The sequence below is a fragment of the Botryllus schlosseri genome, chromosome 2 (genome assembly GCF_051294905.1).
Source record: "Botryllus schlosseri isolate E-star chromosome 2, Bs_hap1, whole genome shotgun sequence".
Lineage (NCBI taxonomy): Eukaryota > Metazoa > Chordata > Ascidiacea > Stolidobranchia > Styelidae > Botryllus > Botryllus schlosseri.
The window spans coordinates 15,821,873-15,845,041 of record NC_137237.1 but is presented as its reverse complement, the minus strand read 5'-3'; the positions used below and the strand labels follow the sequence as shown (position 1 = coordinate 15,845,041).

Genomic DNA, 23,169 nt, shown 5'->3' with positions numbered 1-23,169 from the left:
CTAATTAGTAGGGCGATTTTTTTGACATGTCATTTTGACAAAATTTTGACTTTGACTAAAATGTCAAAATTGTTTACAGAGTCAATATTTTTTTGCAACCTACATTCCGTTTGTATCGTAGATTTCGCACTGTCGGTGAACTTATCATTTGACATTTTACAGATTTTAGCCTACTTCATAGACCTACCGTTTGTCAATTTTTGAGTCAAAAAAGTTTTTTCAAGCCAAACTACTTCGTAAATACAGACAGTTCCAACCAGAAATGAAGATAATTAGTACAATTCTAACATTCAGTGAGAAAATACCTAATTTGCATGCGCTAGGTCACAATTTGGTCAAAATTAAGTTTGTTATGGTCAAAAAATGTCAAAATTTTATTTTTTAGTTCTAAATCTTCCGTTTTATGGGTAAAAAAATCGCCCAACCAATTCATAATGAGACGAATATATAAGCGATGACATAGGATATAACCATGACCTTGGTGCACATGTTGATTTAGAGGCGCGCATGGCAAACGCCGAGAAACATTGTCTCCTTTCTGGATTGGACTACCAAATGCACGTTCTTCGTTAATAGTTTTTTAATCGTAGCGCCAAATTGGATAGTGTGTTGTCGTTTTTGCATATGAATTGAAATTCATTCTAGCGCACGAACGTTTAGTCCAATATCGATTTGCGAACGTAGATAGGGAAATGCATCAAAAGAGCCCAAGATCGCTATTATAGTCCGTATGGCCTACAATTGCCATGATGCGAGCTAGTCAATGCGGTGACCGAAGCCTGCCCTTTTGTTGAATGTAAGAGGGTAATTAGTGATTGGATGCGCGCTTTCCAATTTCTAACCATCAATTTTGTGTATTCATTCTTGTCTGCTTGATACACTCGTATTCTCCAATTGTCACGTGATATCACTTGCGAGCTTGCAGTAAAATTGGTTACTGACTTGTAAAGTGCACGACGTTGAATTAAGTTCTCAAATATTATTGCACCACAAGATTATCAGTGGCACTGATTTTGAATTTATTCGATTCGTTTGAAGGCGAACCTTATATACACCATTAAACTTGATCGACGACTGACGGACTGGTAACGAGCGCACAAATATCGAATTTGAAGCCATTGGGTATACTTGGTAAAAAGTGGATTTCTGCTGATAAGGTCGCGACATGCGCTCATTTCTGCAGTTACATCTGAACAAATCGCACCATTTCAAGATTAAATGGAGTGTATGGCTTGATATTACCGATCGCAGTAGTTCAATTAAAACATCACGTCACTGTTTTAATGCTGTATCATGTGTACAATGTACATACAATGGCATGGAGTAAATTGCGTTCTCGTGCGGATATGACGTCGTCGACAGACGACACGAAGCAATTATCACGTCAAAGGACTTTGCATACCCCACAAAATTATGGATCCTTGCGACGGCTCCAACTGAACCATATAGTGGCCGGAGCAGTAGCAGTGGTATCAATGAGCTCCGGAGATTGGAGCCGGAGATAATTCATCATAGAAGAAAGTTCCGGAGTCGGAGCTGGAGAAGTTTGAAATTTTCGACTGCTCCAAAGTCCTGGGTGCATTGCTCTTTGAGAATTGCAATGGAAGATCAGTAAGACAGTTGATAAAGACATTGAGGTTCAGTAAGACATTGTGGTGGAAGCACACGCAGGTCGCCGCAACTTCATAATTCATATTGCATGCAACGTCGGTTCACGAAGTCGTCTCAAGTATGTAGCACATTGTTACTTTGCATCACGGTTGTCGGATTGTAGTCCAACGATCGGTACGGCGAAATAGTATGCGATTTTACTTCGTATTGTTTCACTGCCCTGGCATTGTACGTAATACAGCTAAATTTCACATTCCTTGGAGATGTACAAGTGTTTCGGTGTTCTGACATTGTTTTTATTTGGAATTTCGAAATCAGATACGACAATAGCATTCGATTGTAAGACGTTACTATAAATTTTCAGCTCGGGTCGACACTCAATACGAGTGATCCTACTCGGTGCTGCAGATGACTGTGCGCCTTGTTAGTCTGTGTTTAATCCAGGGCTGTGGAGTCGGAGCCGGAGTTTCACTCATTTTCCCGTAATTGGCTGTAGTCGGAGTCGGAGTCTGTGAAAATGCTCGGCTTCTAACTTCTTTATCATGAAAACAATTGCTTTCAATCATCTCTTAAAATTAGCAATAATAAATAAAATAGGATTTGTATGTATCAGCAATCATTGTTATTAGTAACGAAATTTATAAAATTATACATTTATTGCAGGAAGAAAATTTCAACCAAATTGCGACCAACTCAAAATTACTGACACAGTCTCAAATCGGTGCAATTTTTGGAATTATACCATGATATCATGAAAGAATAAATACAACGTCTGGTTTTGTAAAAGACAACGTCCCCTGTATAGTCGATGCAAAATATAGCCAAATGGTGCATCCCCCTTGACAAAATCAAAAATGTTTTTAGTTAGTAGCTCAGCCGCTTGGGTCGAACAAATGTTTAATAAAGAGTACAAGTATATTATATGCTATTTTACTGCTACCTAAATTTCCATTTTGATCACCGTTTATTAGTAGTAAGAGAACGTTTGCTTGCCATTAGTATATAGAGTGTCGTGAGAGAATTTGTACATCTCTGTATTAGTTGTCGACTCATACACTAGCTTGACTGACTAGAGCCAGAACCGTAAACGCCGAACACCAAACCCCCTAATTGGTGCAAGGCGAGCTCGAAGGGGCCTAAAATTATTTCATGAATTAACGTAAATTACAGAGCATTTTTTTGGAAAATATACGCAACTTTTTAAAAGTTTTCTCGCGCTTTGAGAGATTTAACGTTGCCAAATATCTTGATTATTGGGTACCCTTCCTCCAAGAAATACGCATGATTTATAGAAATGGGCATTTCGGCGTAAGCCGTTGCCGCATGCCATCGTCAAGAATATGTTTGCATATGTTTAATGGTTACATGAAAGTCATTCAACCGTCACTGTGGCATATAATTTTCGAGGTAAATTTGTAGTACTGTTGGAATCGGAGCCGGAGCCAGAGCCGGAGTCGGAGTCGGAGTAAGAGTCGGAGTCGGAGTCGGACTCGGTCTGTTTAAAATGACTGGAGTCGAAGTCGGAGTTGAGACGGTAAAAAAATTTACCGACTACACGGCACTGGTTGAATCAACTATTGATTCACTGTTCCATACCGCATCATTAAAACCTCATTACACTAAAATAGTTGAAGGCATTTACCGGGGCGAAGAAAGAACGCATCTGGATTCTGCAAATTGGCTGTAATAGTTAGTTAAACGCCGAGATAACTTGACAATGGTTAACCATGGCCACGGGTTAACTCAATTCAGGGCTCGGCAACATGGTTATAATATGTTGTATGCTTCGAATAATTGCAGTCCGAATACGGTGGCGTTCCGAAGAAAATTGCTGCTGCTAAAAACATTTCACACTTGCATATTTACTTTGAGAACACGGCATGTTTAGAGCTCAGCGCCCCTTTAAATAGTCCCTCAACATCGCAATGAATTCTGTCTTGATGCCAAAAAAACATGATTCAAAATCATGTGCAAGCGTACAGCTAGCTCTGGGTAGAAGGGCTATTTGAATTCCCAGTGAACCTACCTTAATACATTCAGTAGCATATATAGCGCGCCCGTTCGACGTTCACGTTGCGCCTTCAAAAACGAACACGTTTCCTCTCTTACCACCACAGGAGTGTTTATTGCACGATCTCGCCTCTTCGTTGCTACCATCGCACTTTGAATAACGTGGCAAGCACGTGCGTGTTCTTGCTTGGTAGCCACCTGGGTAACAGGTACGAGGACAAGGAATCCAGGTGCTCCATTGTGACCATGTGCCGCACACAATGAATTTACCGGTACAGGGTTGCTCGTCGATGATGTTACCAAGGCAAAACTTTCTGTCTCCACTCACGCATTTTGTGTGCCGTCGCTTCACGCCTTGCCCACATGTAACGGAGCACGGCGAGAACAAGGTCCATTCGGTGTAGTAATGGGCTACACCGGAGTGCGTGTTGGAAATTTCCTTTTTGGGTAAGTAGCAAAGGTTGATATCGCAACAACCAACGAAGCTACCCTCCAGGTTTTTGAAGCGTGGTATAAAAAACGGTTTGTACGGACACCAGCCTCTCTTCTCGCCGATTGGACGGAATTTCGGCGGGCAGGGCCTTCCGCCATCCAATTTATTTCCTAAACCACACGCCAAACTACCACCTGACGAAGGTGGGATAATAAATTTATCACTCGAAGACACGGGAGCTGGTCCAGGAACAAACCAATACGTGTCGAGAAGGGTAGTTGACGCCGGTGCAGTGGTGATTGGTTTCGCATCGTTGACACCTGAGTATCCGTACTCTCCAAGCACGTCTGGGATGTTGAACGACCCCACAAGACCCTTTGCCACGTCGTCCCAGTAATCCCAATGATTCTGAACTCGTAGCTGTTCACCAATACTGAACAGATGCGAATAATATAATTGCGTGACAGACTGGTCTACAGAACAACCCGCGCTTAAACATTTGTGATAACTCTTGAGAGTGTCGATTGGAGAACTGCTGTCGAAGGTTTGGCATCTTGGTCGTCCATATGCAATTTCGTCCCGAACGGCGTAAATAGTTCTTTCCCCCGAATTTACTCTCACGTTCAAAATGTCAACTGGGTAGAAACACCCCCTTCCCGGCAACCAGCATGCTTCAATCAGGGCGCAGCTATAGATATTGATACCTGTAACAACAATACAGAAAACGCTTTGCTCGAAACAGTCCATTTAGATTTTAAAAGGTGAATATATCGGATTCGACCTCGAATTATCTAAAACTGCTACAATTAATTCCATGGGAATGGTATGCGTGGCCTGGTTATGCTCGAGAACAACCGTCTGTCAAATCTTATATTTCGAAATCAGAGCATAACAATCCGCTTGTTCTCGAACATAACCAGGCCAGGGGTAAAAAGTCTTCTATAGGCAAACATTTACTCGAAAATCATACATGTGCTGCTAATTATCATGAGGACATGCTCTCTTTATTGGCTAAGGGTCGCAATTTATTTATTTTTTCCGTTCTTGAGTCCACCATCATCACTATGAGTAAACCTAGTCTATGCCAACAGAAAGAATTTGTGTATCATTTGAAAATCGCGCATTAACTTGTTTTGCTCCGCTATCTCCGTGCCAACGCTACAGTTCTCTCGTATGTCTAACTCTGTATATTTATGTGTGACGTCATAATTATCGATATATATTGTAGTTAAACATAGTTATTCGAATTCTTGCATTACTGCTGACGATATCCCCTGACAAGGGTCAGCCGAAAAGCTTCTATCGATTAATGTTCTGTACTCCTAGGCGTCTCTCTACATGTCAGTGTGATTTAAACAAGAATAGCTAAATAAATCAATTCATATATTTAAAAGCTCACTGGTAATAATCTGACGAATATTGGTAAATGCTGCTTGTTCGATCTAATATTAGAACAGGCTCACGGGCTACTCATCTGGTCACCGCGAGCTACCTGGGGCCCGCGGTCACCGCTTTGATGACCCCTGACCTAAGGTATATACTTATATACAGTAATGCCACTTAGCCAGTCACGTCCGTGCGATGGTATAGTTTCTACCGATATGTTTTTTCCTCCTGTTTCTTTCCGTCACTTTTAGGCCTTATGGAGTTACCAATAACTACGTCTGTCTTTTGAATATATACTCTATTCCAAATATCAAGGTTTTTTGACATGGGCACCGGGTACACTTGAATTATTCTTGGTAGGACAAGCAGGTTGACACCAGACATGGGGTAATCGCGATTAGTAATCGTAATCGATTACGACGATTACAGCATTTTGAAGTAATCGTAATCGCAATCGATTACATTCGAAAAAAATCCAAAGTAATCGTAATCGTAATCGACTACTTCCCATATTTAATCGATTCTTTTGTGAAAGAACGATTACTTTTTGTTTGTACAAGGACTATGACATTAACTGAATATTCGTGAACAAGAATGAGATAATATACCACGTTAGCGGTAGCACAAACGTCTGTTTTCAAACGCCACTGACTCATTATTACGTCAGAAGTATTAGCTCCGCTCGTCATTGCGTAAGAAGTGTCCACAAATAGTACAGAATATAATGCCTTTTATCCATCTCATAAATGATACTTTGGTATTTTTTCGGCCATACCGATTTCATTCCACTTGGTGACAATGTTGTGGGATAATCATGACTTCGAAAATGTGCTACGTCCAATAACCATCGTAGCTTCGTACCATATTTTTCGTATGCTACGATACCTCCAATCAAGGTTTCAATGCTACAACAGTGAAAAGTAGTATCGAAATTATAATTCTCGTTGATAAATTAACTTTCAGTGGCGAGAAGCGTATAATTTCAGTACTCGAAAAAAACGTATTTTAGTACTCGACTCGAATCATTAAAATTAATACTCGATTCAGATTCGAGTACTCGCATCATTGTGCCCAGCCCTAATCGTAACCGAGCCGTGCTTAGCCGTTTCTGGTAACAGCAGCTCGCAGTATATGTATTAAGTTGAAGGCAGAATTTTTATGTTCACTATATCTTATTCTCATATAACTTTACTTGAAACGGGCGTCAATCGTTATTTCACAGTTCGTTACTTAGCATTTGGACCTGCCGCCATAACCATCCGCTTATATAGCCTGACATGTTAGCGTGGGTTGTAGCTAGAATCAGCAATTCAGCCAAAACGACAATTCGTTCCCCTGTCCAACCGTTGGTCAATTTTCAAAACTGAATTTAATCAATAATATCGGTAATTGCAATATGTTACTATTCATTTATAACCTCTCTCAGCCCCGAGTGTCAGATTTACCTGTAGAGCTGGGGCCCGTAATTCATAATCATAGCATCTGATATGTTGTTATAATTACTTTACTGTATATTGTTAATTCGCGACCTCAAATCTGTTGTATAATCAAAAGATATTGTACTCGCCCAAACGTAGCAGTCTAAAAGAATATCTTTTGTGAAACGCACACACAAATTATCATGGCTTTATTCCTTTGTGGATGCGCCGGGTGGCATTTGCATTGTGGGCCCAGATTGGAAGGACAGGAGTTATTAGTCACGCCCACCCAGCGCGGCTATTGACAATGGACGAATACCCTAAGTTTCGGCCATGGTATTTCTTTGGTATCACATCCCGCGGAGTTGCGTGTTGGCCGAAACCGCATATGTCTTTTGGTGTGTTGTGGGATCGTGGCGCGGTAATGACCGGCTCCGAAATGCCTGTTCCCATAAAATAGCCTATGCATGTTTTTTCTTGAGGGGAAGAGGTATGCATCTCAAACCCAGCTATCCACTGGAGCAGGGGTCACCAACCGTTTTGAAACAAAAAGCTACTTCTTGTGTAGTGTGTACTGATTATTGCGACGACCGACGGGTTGCCACTTACTCCCGCCGTTTATCCATGTTAAGTTGGATTTCTCCACTTAGAGTAAGACAATCAGAGCACTGGGCCGGGTTTCCGCCCCTTACTAAGAACAAAAAACGCTCACTCGCCGGGACTCACACCAGCTCAGCTGCGTTGCTGCAGTGCGTGCCGAAGCGCAAATTTCCGATCTCCAATCTATAGATTCCCGTTGAGCCGCCGCGTGGGCGAAGACAAGCAATGCCCCGAGCGACTGCGTTCGTATCTTCCTTGGGGTCGGCCGACCCATGTTCAACTGCTGCTCATATGAAACCAGCTTCAACTTTCAAATCTCTCATTTGGGTATTCGCTACAGCGACCGCGGGCGACTCATTTGGTCCGCGTTGGTGACCCCTGTACTAGAGACATTTGAATCGCAAAGCTCGAGAAACATTTTTAAGAATTAACTAAATTCTCGAAAATACTCTATAATTTATGTTGGTTTACGAAAAACTTTTGAGTCCCCTTCGAGCACGCTCCCCACCCTATTAAGGAATTTGGGGTGCGGCAGGTAAAGACCTGGCAATAATGCAAATCGTTGGATGCGATAAATCATCCACTATAAAGTTGGGCAATTGGTATATTATGACGTAATAAGCAAATGCCTCGTGATGTATGAAGAGAGTTGATATCTCATTAAGCCTTTTCATCGCAATCCTTGTATTGTCTTCCAATATATCATTTGAGATTATAGTCCTAAGAAGCAAAACAAATGTAATCGTGAGTAATCGTGATTACTTTTCCAATGTAATCGTAATCGTAATCGACTACTTCCTGATTTTGCTGTAATCGTAATCGTAATCGTAATCGCGTGATTCCGAAGTAATCGTAATCGCAATCGATTACATTCATAAAGTAATCACCCCATGTCTGGTTGACACTGATGTCGTTGCTTACCAATCCAGCCTGCCATTTTCGGTGTTACGTGAAATGTTTCGATCACATGAATAAGCTCACATCCGACCGGTCCATTGCGTATCTCATTATTGTACTCTTTTAATAGACAGTTCGTGAAATATGGATTCCAGAGTCCAAACTGAAATGACATTAAAATCCAGTCAATTCCATATAGGAATATACATATGAAACATGATAGCAATATCATTTCGTGAGTATATAAGCCGACTGTTGTTATAGCATGAAACCAGAATGCATTGGGATTACATGTAATCATTTCAATCACAAACACAGTAAAAGCCACCAGCTATGAACTATAAACTAACCTAACCCATGGGAGAATATTTATATACATACATATATATATTTATCAGATTTCCACCATAGCGTGGGTTGTAATGTATAAAGGGTAAACGGCGTATTCAGCTTCCACATTGTGCTTTTTACACCCTTGTCAACTGGTGTGAATGAGTCCATTACAACAATTATGATAGAGATATATGGCCCATCGGTGTTGTGGGTGATGTTTTCGTGTAAATATGGATAACGGCTAGTGTGTTTTTCACCCATTGAAAGTGAAAGCAGAATTTGATATCTGAGAGTATTCATCTTACGAATCTGGTATTCGGAAATCGCTATACCTTTTTAGATATTGGACGTTGGACATTGAACATGCATAAGAACCTGACGCCGAATTTAACTCATTCACCTCGGCAACAACCTTATCTGCGTTGTTACGAAACACCTTATTTCGAATAGCTAAATGACAAACTGGAACGCCAGGTAAAACATTCGGCCCGAAGGCTTCCCGCAATTCAAACAACGAAACATCGAAGTAACAGCCGGGTTGCAAGCCGCATGCCCTGTGGTTCCGGTCATACTTGAAGTTAGATCCTGATTCGCACGGAATCCTGAAGATAGATTATGGGGATCACGAGTTGGATAAATCTTAAAGAAATACGATTTAGTACCTGACGCAGTACGGTACGTCATTCGGTGGACTCATGACGTAAGGCTCGTCTCTTTGCGGCTTGCAGTTTCCAGGAAATGGAACGGGCGGTATGCATTGAAGTGGAAGATTCTGCAGATAGGGGGTAAGATTTCGGAGTGGTTTCGCGCCAATGGTGGCCGACATGGAAATTATGCCCGTGGTTTCCTTCAGCAGAGCATTTTTGAGTTCCTCTTTACTTTCTTTTTTGGAACCTGATAACCAATACCTCAAAAACTTGATTAATTGTTTATTTCTCTTTTATGATCGTTTCCCATCGCTTTTTCAGTAATCGAGAATTTTGTTTCATTCAACGCTTACATAAAATTGCATATACTACAATATAGGCTATATCACTATCGTTTTGAACATTCTGTTCACGTTCGTGTTCGGTACATGCGAACCTGGATATTTCAGAGGTTTGTGTTCGCAAACGAAGTTGGACAGTACTACCTTTGGAACTACCTGGAGAAATAGCAGAAATTACACTAATGTTACCATCTTCAATATTTATTTCTTGAAGTACTCTTCCTATCACTCTCTGTATGACGGAGACTCCAAGAAATGAACGTGAACACAAACTTAAGATAAATCTAGTATAGTTTTGCAAAATAGTTGCACAAAATTTCATATCACACTATGTTGATGTTGATTGTAAACAATATGACTCATCTCCGTCACTGCTACGTGTTTAGTTGAGCTTATTATACTCCAGCACAATGCGAGAGTCAGCCATTACTGATGAAACAGAATATATTTTTTCGAAAAATTATCAAGACGTCAGATTTCACGAAATCGGGAGAGAGGCAGTTCATACGCTTATTTGCGTGCCTTGGAGTCGTCTTTTCCCAAATTACGCCAACCTATAGTTTGTGGCAACAAAAGAAGGCTCAAGCAATCTCTTCGTCTCGATCATTTGAAATTTGATGCCCGTGACATCATATTTGATGATACGATCGTTGATATACAATGTTCATTCCTCTTCTCAGTTGCTGCCGATCAGCGCCGACGAATGTCAGCCGTAAATATTCGAGTTTATTTCAATATGAATATATTGTTCCATTGTATGTTGAAGTTCTGTACCTCCAAGAAGCTCTTTTCGAAGATCAAGTTGTTATAAGATAATGATAGGACATTTCGATCCAGTCACACCGTCATATGCGAGAGCTGTCGAATATTGGGTCCACCAAGCGTATTCTGAATAGATTGAATATTTCTGCGACAGTATCTTATTTATACTGGCAGGAACATGACTCGACATGTTCTTGTACGCTGTCAACATTCCATAGATCTTCGCGTTCACACGAAGCGGAACCTTTTAGGGTTTCGCACGATGACTATATCACTCACCTAGGCATTCACAGGCTTCACAAGATCCTTTCCGGAAACAGCAGCGGTGGCTGTATTTGCTCGATTGGCATTCACTCCTGCTTTTTATTTGAAACACGTAGCCTCTGTTATCGATATCCCAACAACCACGTTCATCTGAATACGCACTAAATCATCATCGCTTTAGTACCGCGTGGCTGGTCCGTACTTACGTACAATTTTCTTGATACAGTCTGCAGGCTTTGCTGGTACTGAAAATAATACAATTAATTCACAGATATTGTAAGTAGGTTGTATTTAAAACAAGACGTGCTCTAAGACAGTGCTTCCCATGCAACCGGTGGGTAGCGAAGCTATTTCAGATGGGTCGCGACGACGTTTTAAATGTTACACTTTCGTATTCAATTTTTCAAATCTTCCAAACACTTTATATTCTCAATATTACAATAGTAAATGCACATTCTCCTCCAAATGACATTTGTTTTGCGCACATTAGCGTCACAAGCCACGTTGCCGTGCTCAATATAATTGGTGAGCCAGATTTTCGTCACAGTCATATTGATTGGAGCGTGAAATCCGACAGTGCGTCATTGTGTATGCGTGAGATAGAAATTCATTCTTTCTTTCAACGGCTCTGCGATTGTTGATCGGGAAATGCCGCAATCCAGCCCGAGTTGTTATAATCGGCAAACAATTGCCGCAACTCAAGCTCTTCATAAGCCCTTTGTGTTCGATGTAATAGACGAATTGCTGATTGGATACGCGCTTTCTTGTCTGCTGTTGTTTGGGTATTCATGATATTTTTCTACTGCAACCGTCATTTACACCAGGCCGATATCTTTATTATGATTGCGCATCTGCCGACTTGGAGCACGGTCCACTTCCAGACTTTTTTAAAACACTGCTTAAGCAGACCTGATGGCGAGGAGCCTTAATAAGCCATGTCACATCTGTAACCAACTGCTACATGCAGGAGGTTAACTGAGACACTTCACCTCAATGACTTGGACATCGAGCTCAACGAGGGGCCAAAATTATCAACATAAATTATGGAGTATTCGTTTGGAGATATATTGAACTTTTTAAATTTTCTGCGCACCGCGCGCGATTTCACATCGTTCGCTGTCTTGGTTTTAATAGGGGTATACCCATGTCCGTAATTAAATTATGCGAACAATTTATGGAAATAGGCCCTTCGGTGTCAGCGATTACCGCGCCACGACATACCAAGACATATGAAGTTTCGGCCAAAATGCGACTCCGCGAACTGTGCTGCAAAAAGATCCACAGTGAGAAAACCTCTGCCGAAAAGGATCGAAACCTTCGGTATATATATGCCTAATCTTCCATTGACGATAGGCGCCTGTCTCCATATATTGCTGTCGCGAAAAATTCGTAGTATAGTGTATGCAATTTCCAATATCATTGACCGAATGCCATAATGAATTCGGTAAAATATTCACTTTAGGCGCGACCCGATAACTGCAATGCACTGAAAACATTAAAACTGGCGCCCACGAGCAGTGGTTTAAACGTAAGTCGCGAAAAGGCGTCCGGGGGATCGCGTGATGAAATTCGGATGAAAAGTGGGTCCCGAACTGAAAAAGGTTGGAAAGCACTGTTTTAAAACACTTGGTTTATAACCATATGATAAATAGTACTTTTTAAACATGCAATTTCAAAAATAAAACATTGTGTCATGATGATAGAGATGTCTAAATATTTTCGAAAAAAAAACCTGCAGTCTGAGCATTCGGAAACTTTCAATACAAATAGTCGAAAACCAGTACAAGGTATACGGATCTATAGGAACCTTAGACATCATTTTCGTCGGTTCAGTAATAGTTATGACACGCACGCTGCCTGGAGCAGAAGTTATGTGTTCTGATGATGATAACCGGGTGCTGTGGCCCTATACTGTCAATTGGAATTCCCAAATCATCATTGTTTAACATTGAATTTTGTTTCAAATGTAACCCTAATGATAAGCAATGTTAAATCTAGATAGATTGTAAGAACGAACGAATCTTAATTTGATAAGCGAACTTATTGGTACAATCCATAAATACGTGTGTCCATCGTGAACGACTTCCGCAGAAGGAAGTCAAGGCATGAAGCTTAATTCAAAGCACGGACCATGTCAACGTTTTCATCAATCCAGGTTTAACACGCAATGCGGGACCCAACCTATGCAGCCCTTTCTCAAAAATCCATTAAAGCCTTCAGTGTGGATTCGAATATACGCCGACCGGGGCGTACGATACTTGCCTATGATACCTACGACTACTATTCTTAGACCGTCGACTAACTTCCGAAACATTGCGCAAATTCGTTTTGTCCAGAACTATCGCGTACTATTTGTGCTCGTAAATCTTATTTTCAATATCACAACCCAGACACATGCGGTCATACCGAGATATTTAGCATTGCAGATTGTATTTCAGCAAAGATATGTCACCAAGTTTGTCACGTCCGGCGATGCACAAAAAGCTGGAAGCAATAAGCTGATGAAATTCGGAGGTTCGAAATTGATTCGAAATCGAAACGTTCACAATGATTTCACTTGAGTCGCTTTAAACATTGGTATGAATCGACTCGCAGCTTGACTTGAAAATTTTTGTAATGCCTTTGTTGTTTTTGTTTGCAGTATTCAGGATGTTTGTCGACTACCATGGTCATTTACATTAGGCCAATTTCCATTTTTTGTATTGCCGTGAGAAGGCCCGAATATAAGTGAGCTGTGACTCTTAGGTAATGACTTGATCCCAGCTTTGGTTTACACGAACAAGATTTCAGGTCAGAGAGAAAAGTTCTGTAGCCGCCGAACCTAGCCAACACGCCTCACTGTAGAGTGAGGGAGATGTGAAGAGGTTGTTTGTACCGCAAGTAACATTTCGAACGGATCCGGCCTTTGCTCTATATGCTTGCTCTGTTCTGTCAGGAAATTGCATTACTCAAACTAGTATATGCATGTGATTTATATACTACTATAGCTGGGTTGTAACCAAGTCACATTGTTCCGAGTCACGAGTCAATCTTACTTTTGTGGTTTTGACTCGAGTCAAGTCGAGTCATTTTCAATTCATCACCGAGTCGAGTCCGAGTCCAAGTCACCCTTTAAAGGCTCAAGTCCGAGTCATAGTGTGATGACTCGAGTCGAGTCCAAGTCACAGTATTGAAATCATGTTCAACTCATGTTTTCAATCCTGAATTAGCTTATAGCTTATAGAGAATCAACGAATTCATTCTACATGCTATCTGATATAGAGCCAACGAATTCACGTCTAGATACCAGCTGATAGAGAATCAACAGATGCATGTTTATGTAGATGTATAGTTTTTCTTTCACATTATCAGGTGGTTGACTAAAAAAAGGTCAGCTTTCCTTCTCAGCTCCCGAAATAGCCGCTGGCGCGTTACTAATATGAGAGGAAATTTTGGATTAACTACAAATAGAGATTTTCGAATTTTACCGGCCACCTCATGGTATTGTTATATTGTGTAAAAATATGATTTATAGCAAATTTGGCTCAATTCCAACTAGAAAAAGCGAATTTATTAGAGTGGAATATTTCGGATATGAAGAAATAGTCGGCTTACTACTAGCATGTAATTAAATTATATAAAATAATTTCTCACCAAAAACACTCCCTTTATTTTCAAATATAAAATTTTCTCCTCTCATATCATTGATTCTACTTTTTAAAATTAAGTCAGATTCAGTTTTTTTTTATGCAACATAACAATCTTACCAAGTAGCCACCCAGTAAAATAAATATGTTATTCTTGAACAACCCTATTGTACAAACATCACACAACATTAGCCATTCATTATTATACTCACGTGCACAATGCACATACATAACAAAACGTCAAATGGACGGAGTGTATTGTGTGTTTTCACTGACAGCAGATCAAATCAATGATGAGTTACAATTCAGAAATACTAAAGTGGAAAGGAGATCCTCATATATGTTATAGCGGCATGGCCTTAGAATAAATCCACATCTACTGAAACACGTTCCACTGGTGCACCAAGATACAGGAATTGACAAGCATTTTTGAACCACATTGAAGACCATTGGATACTCATTATTTCTGGTCGCCAAATAATGCAGAGAATCATCGCCTTCAAATCTAGACATGAGCTTATCAGTCTCTTCCAAGTACTTGACCATCTGAGTCATTTCATTGCCTCTAATTGAACTTTGCTTCGATCGTTTGCTTGCATAATTGAAAAGTCTCGAGTACTTTGATTGCGGAGGATCTATTACCTCTTCATCACAGAATGATTTTGTACAATGCATCGCTACTATATGTGACATTGTCTGTTGTTTTTACGGCGGCATATCTGATATCAGACGAGTGCAAAGAAAGCAGTGGCGACAAATAGCGATATCGGCAGAATTCCTCATATGCGTTGATCTAGCCAGTACGATTTGCAAATTTCTTCATCTGCAAGTCATATAAAATATGCCGAGTCAATAACTTGGGTCGAGTCATGCGTAAAGACTCGAGTACAAGTCGAGTCAATCCAAATATTGACTCGAGTCGAGTCGAGTCATTTTCCCTTTTCAAGAAAATGACTGGAGTCAAGTCGAGTCACCAAAAATCCTTGACTCGAGTCTGACTCGAGTCATTGCAACCCTGCTACATAGAGAGGTATATGCGTTATAGATTTTACGAGTACATGTAATTGTGAGGACGCATCGATCGTTCAGAGGTTATTTTTATACATCCGTTCAGCAAGTTTGTGAAATTGTTCAAACGAATTCAGCGACCATACGGTCACTGCAAATCGAAAGACTTTAAACGAATTATATGTAATGTGACCCACGTACATGATCTCCCATGAGTGCAATATTGAGAATTGATTGAATCGAACCGACTTTTAACGCAATACTCCACGTTAGTCTTTTCACTGTCGTTCCAATTGCTTCCAAGTAGGCCCACTTGATTGATCCAGCAGCTCAGGCTCCTATCAAAATACAAAACAATATTGGATTAGGATTCAATTATATCGAAGGATACGAATGCAGTGATTGCATAACACCACTGAAAACACCAATTACTGAGAACGTATGTCCTCAAGAAAGGAAAGTACCGGAGATGTATATTACCGAGAATGATTATTACCGACAATCGACAATTTCGAGAATTGGCATCTGCCGAAAATGGACATTACCAAGAGTTGACATTACATAGTATGTGTGTTATCGAGAATGGACATTACACCACCGAGCACGCGGACATTACTGAGAATGGAAAATTCCAAGAATAAAACTTTCTGATAACGGATGTTGCTGAGAGATCTATACCTGTGAATTGGCACATAATGTACACAGTGTCGTGATTCAGTGTCGAATTATAACGACTGGGACTTCGCGTTGCCAAAATTTAACATATTGTTGGGAATAGGACCGATATTGTTCTCAGAATCGAATTTCCGTTTTTGATTAGAGTATTGCTAAATTTCGGGCTATATATTATTTTCTGGACTCTACTTCCTTGCTGGCTTGAAGCGTCTCCAGACGAGATTACGCAATGTTAGAGCATCCAGCGTCTTGATATGTGTATCGTGGGTTCAATACCCCGCCGGGTCGGACCAAAGACCTGATCAGCAGAACTCGTATCCTGAACTTCCGCGCTTGGCGCTCAGCGTTTCCGGTATAGCATGGATGAGTGGTACAAGAGTGACAGGCTATTTCTGCACTCTGTTTTTTTCAGACGCATATTCACATGGTGAACGCATCGTATGCATGTGTACATATCGTGTGTATATCATGCGTTACTAGGCTGCATGAGCCGGTGTACACGTACAGCCAGGATCGTAACTGCCGATCCCCAAATCGCCCTATTGTGAGGGGTGAGCTCGAAGGCTGTCCAAAACTATTTCGTGAATGAACATAATTTATATACTTTTTTTAAATTCAAGCATCTGTTTTCAATTTTTTATTTACAATTGCCATATCTTTTCATCATGGGATACCTTTGCCCCTAGAGATATTTATAGAAATCGGCATTTTGGCATCGTCCAACACCGCGCCACGATGCACCAAGACATATGAATTTCACATGCGACTCTGAGTTGTGTGCCAGATTGATTGGTAGCGAGAAACCCTTGGCCGAAAAAGACGCCATCATGCTGACCGAAATCTTCGATATAACTACATACATTGTTGGCGCCGAATGTGCCCGTCCTTACAATCTGAACCGCACAAGACAAATCCCATCCCGCAGAGAAAACTAATTTGCCAGTGAAGAAATACCCATTTGCAATCGAGTGCGTCTTTTAGTTTATTACCTATGGACGATTTCAGTATCTTTTGACATATAGCAGACAGGAATTCACGAAGTAACATCATGTAACGATGTCATTATACGAACGGGCTTGCCCAAATATGTACAATTATTATTTACCGGCCCTACATTTTCCAAGACACACCTCACTCAGCTCTACCGGTAAATCTGATTACATGGGTATAGAGAGGATAAAAGGTCTAGAAATAGCCTATATATGTAATTCCCGATATTATTAGGCGATTCAATCATGATATAGAATTTTATCGCGCCTCACGCTTTACGGCTTTACGCGATACAATGTGACTCGGTTCTCAATATAGCAAATCTCGCCCACAAGTGGCGGTAAAAACGTATAGCCCGATGAGGGGTCTATTGGGCAAAGTCCTAAGAAGCTCGGTTTAACACCATATGGTTGCAAAGGCCAACGTTTATGGCAGGGGTGACGAAGTGCAGTTTCGGCCTGCGCAAAGTAGGCTATATGCCGAAAGAATATCAAGAAGAAAACTAAAAACGTACTATTCCTTCTACGACGCCATCCACGTCTCTTTGCTGACCACCACGCTCTATGACTTTAGTCCTAATTAATTAGCAGGGCTGCGGTTTTGAAGCAGCTTAACAACACCTGCAGAATATATCGAACACTTCACATTCGTATGATAAAAGTGCGAACGATAGCATAAGAATGACTTAATTCGCATCTCTGGTAAGGATATCTGCAATAACCCAACAAGCTGTTGTGATTGCTATCTTAGTCTAGTTAGAAGCGATGGCATCACTACTCAAAAAGATCAAAGCTTGTTAAACCAATATCCAGGCGAATGATCGCCTACATTTTCAGTTGATATGGCTCACTCATTATCAGCAGGCAATTATGGTATTCTCGGTAAAATACATTCTCGGTAATGTTCGTTATCGGTGGTATGTAATCCCGCTATTGTCAATTCTCCGTAATGTACATTCTCGGTAAAGTCAACTCTCAGAAATGTCCATTCTCGGTCGGGTCTTTCTCGAGAATAGTATTCTCGGTCCATTTCTGGTTTTAGCCGGTAATGATTACATGCGGATTGAGGAAACAATTTAAATACATTTGCAATGAGTACAATGTGATGCATTTGTAGAATAATGTAATGGAGCTATTTGGTTCTACACGTCCAAATTATAGCTTTATATATCCGGGTGAGAACTAGATTGTAGTACTGCTACACAATTTTCCCTTCGCGCACCCAAGGCATCCCAGCGCCCCCCTTCCCCACGTCTCCCTACAAGTTGGCATATTTTATCATGAATCATCTTTTTTGGTGGGCTGGCGCCATGGTTAAAACCACAGATGATCAAGTAAAATTCAGTTCGGTTAGATCAGGGGTGGGCAACATCTCCAGTCGGCGGGCCGGATATGCGGAAGTGAAGTAGGCCTACTCGGCGGACCGGATTCCTGAATCGATACTTTAAACGCGTGTATATTCACCTATGCTAGGATTAATCGTATTTAACGTAAACTTTAAGTGTGAAGCATGGAAACCAAAACTATATTCAAAGTATTTCGATAGCTGTTGAAGTCAATGAGAAATCTGTGGTTGATCAAAGTTGTAATCAGGTTCTTCGAAGTATGGCTGCATGTCGCGCACAAAGACAACAAAAAACTAAAGAAGAACTAAAAAACACTATTATTTGCGTCCGAAAAATGAATAACCTTCAGTTATTATACGATTTCACGTAGAGAGAAATTAAAGTAATAGTGGGGAATTTCAGCAGACTATGACCGCGGGCAGTATGTTGCGCGCTCCTGGCACATTCTATTGTATACGAATGAGGGATTGGGATTTTGTTCAAATTTAACATGATATCAATTCATTAGAGCTGAGTACATGCGTGAATGCCGGTCATACAAGCCTTCTCGTGTTGACGAACTTACGCCTAAGATCTGCTCTCGCAAGCTACCCACACACTTACGCTAAGCAATAACCTACAGTCACTATAATTTGACGTGATAAGCCAGCAATGGTGGATTGAGGCAGACTGTAATCGCGGGCCAGATTATCATGTACGACCGGATACTCTCTGCGGGCGGCTCAAAATCCCGTCGCATGCCGGATCCGGCCCGCGAGCCGTGTGTTGCCGGACCCGGGATTAGAGTAATATCCGCAATCTTTTTATATCATTTTAAACTACAACGTCAGTGTCACAAGTTTGCCTACATCATTTCGAAACGCACATTATCATGTATCAGGCTGGAGTGTAATGAACGCTAAAAAAATAGAGTGTAATGAACGAAAGCAATAACGGCCGTGAATTGTGATCCTTCAGTTCAACGACGCTAGCAACAATTGCTATAATGTGTTTGGTATGGGCCACTGGGGGAAAAATGGAGGCTAAGCAACATGCTATAAGACACGCCCACTAGAGGCTTTCTCAGTAATAGGAATACCGTTTCACAGCGCAAACGTAACTCTCATTATATTCCTTCCCGAGGTAAAAGCAGTGTAGGCATTTACACTAATTATAGAGCAAATACAAGCAACAAGTCAGATTTTGTGATGACATATAAATAAACTTTTTGCTGTGACATTTCGCGTGTATTTCATACCAAGAAAAAGCCTCGAGGCAGCAATCACTTGGATCGTAATCGGCAGCGTAATATTTACATAATTGGTCCAACTGGCATAAATGACAAATGTAACTCCGGACGTTATGCGATTATCTAAAACAATATTCGTACTCATCACATGTAGTCAGGGTATCTCTCCACCAGTTGACGAGAACATCCCAGTTTGTTCTTATCTCGACAGTAAGACCCATACATGATTTAATAAAATCATCAAGCTGACCAGATATTTCTTCTTCCGTTAGGGAATCATGTAGAGATCTCTTTCTTCGTCTGCAACCCTGGGAGGTACATCCTGCAAATATCAACATGTAAACGTATTCTTCTATTCGTTATGAGCTCTGGTATTGCGATATAATACAATGTCCGTGTACTTTATGCAGCATATGCTGAGACAAAAATAGTAGCTTCGTCACGTAGAAAAACGTTAAATTGGCGCAAAATTAATAATTCAGGAACGTTTTTCTTCGACTGAATAGATCAATATAGGTCCCACGTGAGAGCCTTCCTTGATTCTCGACAAGTCATTACTGTTTACATTGTATACAACGATAGGAGGTAATGCGAAATAACGATCAAAAACATCATGCAGTATAGAAAACAACCAGGACATAAATGGCTGCTACAGAATAACACATATTGATGCATGTACGAACTGACGATCAAATTAGAGAATAGAATAATATACTCCGGTTACAAATTGCGGTTTAACGATACAAAAATTCAACGACATACGGAGATATAGGGCAATCAGTAAGAAAATCGTCAATACAAATACCGATATAAACACATGAATATGAATTTGATACAGACAAGACAACCGGTGCTTGGTTACTCGCCGTTGGTTGGTTTTGAGATATTCATGGTGATTGTCGACTACTATGGTCATTTACACCAGGTCGATATTCTTCATTTTCATTCCGTAGCTGCCGACTTATAGCACGGCCCACTTCTAGGCTTTTTGTAAGACACCGCTTACGCGGATGATGTGGCAATGAGGAGTCTAGATAAACCTCCAACACTTAGATATAGGAATTCTGAAGTCGACCTCGATCGTCGCGGGCTAATGACCGCGACAAAATCGTTCCCTCATTGCGTAATTAGCTTGCTGTGTGCCTGGAAAAAATGTAGTTTTTTATGGTTTCGTCAGACCGTTCGTTATGACAAAGTAACAAATTTGACAGCACTGCGGGAACTAGGTTATACAGCGGAACCTATCGAGTACCTCATACCCTAATAATTCAATAAAAATTATAAATGAAACTTTTTACTGCAACTTTTGTTAAAATTAAGTGCAACTTTCTCGCGATTTTAGTGCAACAAAAGAAAGTGATTTCTCAAGTGCCAGATATATACCGCCTGCTACAATTGTGACGTAATAGCACTGCCGATCGATTGCTTCTTCTTTCCATAGCAAAAATCATTTGCGATGTTAGAATAACCAACTGGATAGTTGGTCGCAATGGAATACGATTTGGAAATCAGAATCAATCTACATCTGAATGGAAGTCTTCGACATCCTCGAACTCGTCGTTGTATCAAATTATACTGCCTTGTTCACTACTTTGTAACTTATACCGAACCCATTATAATATTCTAGTAAATACGCCATAGCGGCATTACCCACATATAACACTTCACCTTCCGCACGCATCAGATGTGCAGCGAATAGCAGGATCGTGAACGTCAATTTCATCTCACCTTAGCGCGTCTCGGCTGCTTGATCGCTGGGGGTCCATGCGCAATTGATTTGAGTGCGTGTTGAAATCAGTATTTCATTCCGCGAGCAAATTTCCCCTGCCTGCGAGTTCATGGTATAGATAAGCGCGCTTTCCGCCAGAGTAAGCAGTAAATAACTTCACAATATCGCTATTTTCTATTATATATTAGGAGACTTACCGATTTGTGTTAATACTTACCAAAGAGACCCATCCGCTTTCTCTTCAACCATGCTACTTTGACAAACTGCATCTTATACCGGTCCATTGTGGAATTCGCTCAATCTGCAGTGCCGCAATGTCCAGTTTGTATAATCGGAACAAGATCAATTATTACACATTGTAGAGCAAATTGACATCTGCTGTCGTGAGCGGTTGGGAAACATTCCCAATATATCATTGCGATTGGTTCGAGCCTGCGCAGCAAGTAAGCCGCATTCGGAAGTACGTTATTTGCAGAAAAGCGCCGACGTCACATACGGTAATTTGAATCAGGGATGTCCAACTCAACTGGCGTGGCGGGCCGGATTTAAACCTTCAGATCGCTCGCGGGCCGGACCAGTCAAATGATTACAAAATGTTGCCCCAAAATCTGTGCACTTGTTTAGCACTTGTATACTTTATTATGAAGCCTGCATGTACAATAATATATTAAATTATATTACGTATCACAGGGTTTTATTTTATGAACACCCTTACTCGCAAGCAATGGAATTGGCAAAAATACGATGATTGACTTGACCGGTTGAATAAAGTTATAAACTGATTGAAGGTGGCCAGGAATCTATGTCAGCAGTCAGAACTGATACAGCATTGCGACCACAGATATTTGAAGTATATTTTTGTGTAACTAATATATTTACCATGGAATCCGCATAAAACGTTTTCGCATTGGCGTTTTCGTTTCTGTGAATAACTATACGTTTTCATCAAGTTTTAACGAAAAGTCTGAACTCCGGGTGCACTTTTAGACCTTCCTAGAATTGGGTGTTAATGTCGGCACTTGTTTCTAATGATGAATAGAATGACAGCTGAACAAAGCTGTCGGATGGTTATAATGAGATCTATGAGGTTTAACAAAATTGCTTCGTGGGCCGGATGAAATCGTCCTGCGTGCTGGATGTTTCACACCCTTGATATATGTATCCGAGTCAGTATCTCATGGAATAGCTGGTTAACTGATTCTTTACAAGACCAATTGATCTGCATTTTCATTCCGTTGACATTGATGATGACAAGACTGGTTTAATTCAGGATGTCGACTTCGTATCCTATTCCGATTGTTTGTAAAATCTCTGCGATAAGGTGATGTTTTTGATGCATCTGTATGTTTGCACTGACAAGTGGGGAAAATGAGGAACAACGATTGAACTCTGGACTCTCGTCGATATAAATCTCATACGTGCTCTGCGCAACGCCCATGGGATATGAGATTTCATGCAACCGAAGCAAACCATATGCGCTTTATGGTCGCAATTTCGTCGAAATGAAATTCGATTGAAGCAAAGAAAAAGTGTACTTTTCGACCTTTGTTCTTCCCACCATGTATAGAGAAGTTACTATCTCTATACCGGTGGTCCAAATTAGCTTTCACCTCTGAATTTCATACAGATAGCCTACAGTCCTACCTGTGGCGTACGTTCTGTGGCAGTGGTTCTTAACCTTTTTTCCTCCAGCGCCCCCTTTCAAACATTATCGTGCTCCAGCGCCCCCCAACTTCCTATTGTAAGGAATGTAATAAAGACAATGAGTAAGAGGGAGGGCCGTAACAGCACTTCGTCAACCCCCCTAAAAACGATTGCCTTGCGCACCAATAGCGTGATAAACCAAACTTCTGAGGGCGTCGCCCC

At 40.8% G+C, this 23,169-nt stretch overlaps 1 protein-coding gene across 2 annotated transcripts; it reads right to left on the bottom strand.

Moving 5' to 3' along the window:
• Nucleotides 1–340: 340 nt before the first annotated feature.
• On the bottom strand, nt 341–21,396 carry LOC145433818 (uncharacterized). 2 transcript variants are annotated; one of them, XM_080311078.1, is made up of 10 exons: nt 21,243–21,396; nt 19,716–19,896; nt 15,538–15,674; nt 10,909–10,947; nt 10,718–10,852; nt 9,351–9,582; nt 9,089–9,290; nt 8,380–8,518; nt 3,638–4,758; nt 341–2,120 (listed from the first exon to the last, which is right to left on the bottom strand). In XM_080311078.1, the coding sequence occupies exons 1-9, from the start codon at nt 21,295–21,297 to the stop codon at nt 3,680–3,682; spliced, it is 2,199 nt and encodes a 732-aa protein (XP_080167204.1). In that variant the 5' UTR covers nt 21,298–21,396; the 3' UTR covers nt 341–2,120; nt 3,638–3,679. The 2 variants fall into 2 exon arrangements, with proteins under 2 accessions (XP_080167204.1, XP_080167205.1); XM_080311079.1 differs by lacking the exon at nt 341–2,120 and having other exon boundaries at nt 3,410–4,758; nt 9,101–9,290.
• Nucleotides 21,397–23,169: the final 1,773 nt, after the last annotated feature.

Excerpts from the sequence above, each read along its gene's own strand:
- LOC145433818 (XM_080311078.1), bottom strand. The coding sequence starts at position 21,297 with ATGAAATTGACGTTCACGATCCTGCTATTCGCTGCACATCTGATGCGT. Across the intron at positions 10,948-15,537 it reads TTGCACTCATGGGAGATCAT|TACCAGCAAAGCCTGCAGAC; the intron begins GTACGTGGGTCA and ends TATTATTTTCAG. Across the intron at positions 9,291-9,350 it reads GACGTACCGTACTGCGTCAG|GATTCCGTGCGAATCAGGAT; the intron begins GTACTAAATCGT and ends ATCTATCTTCAG.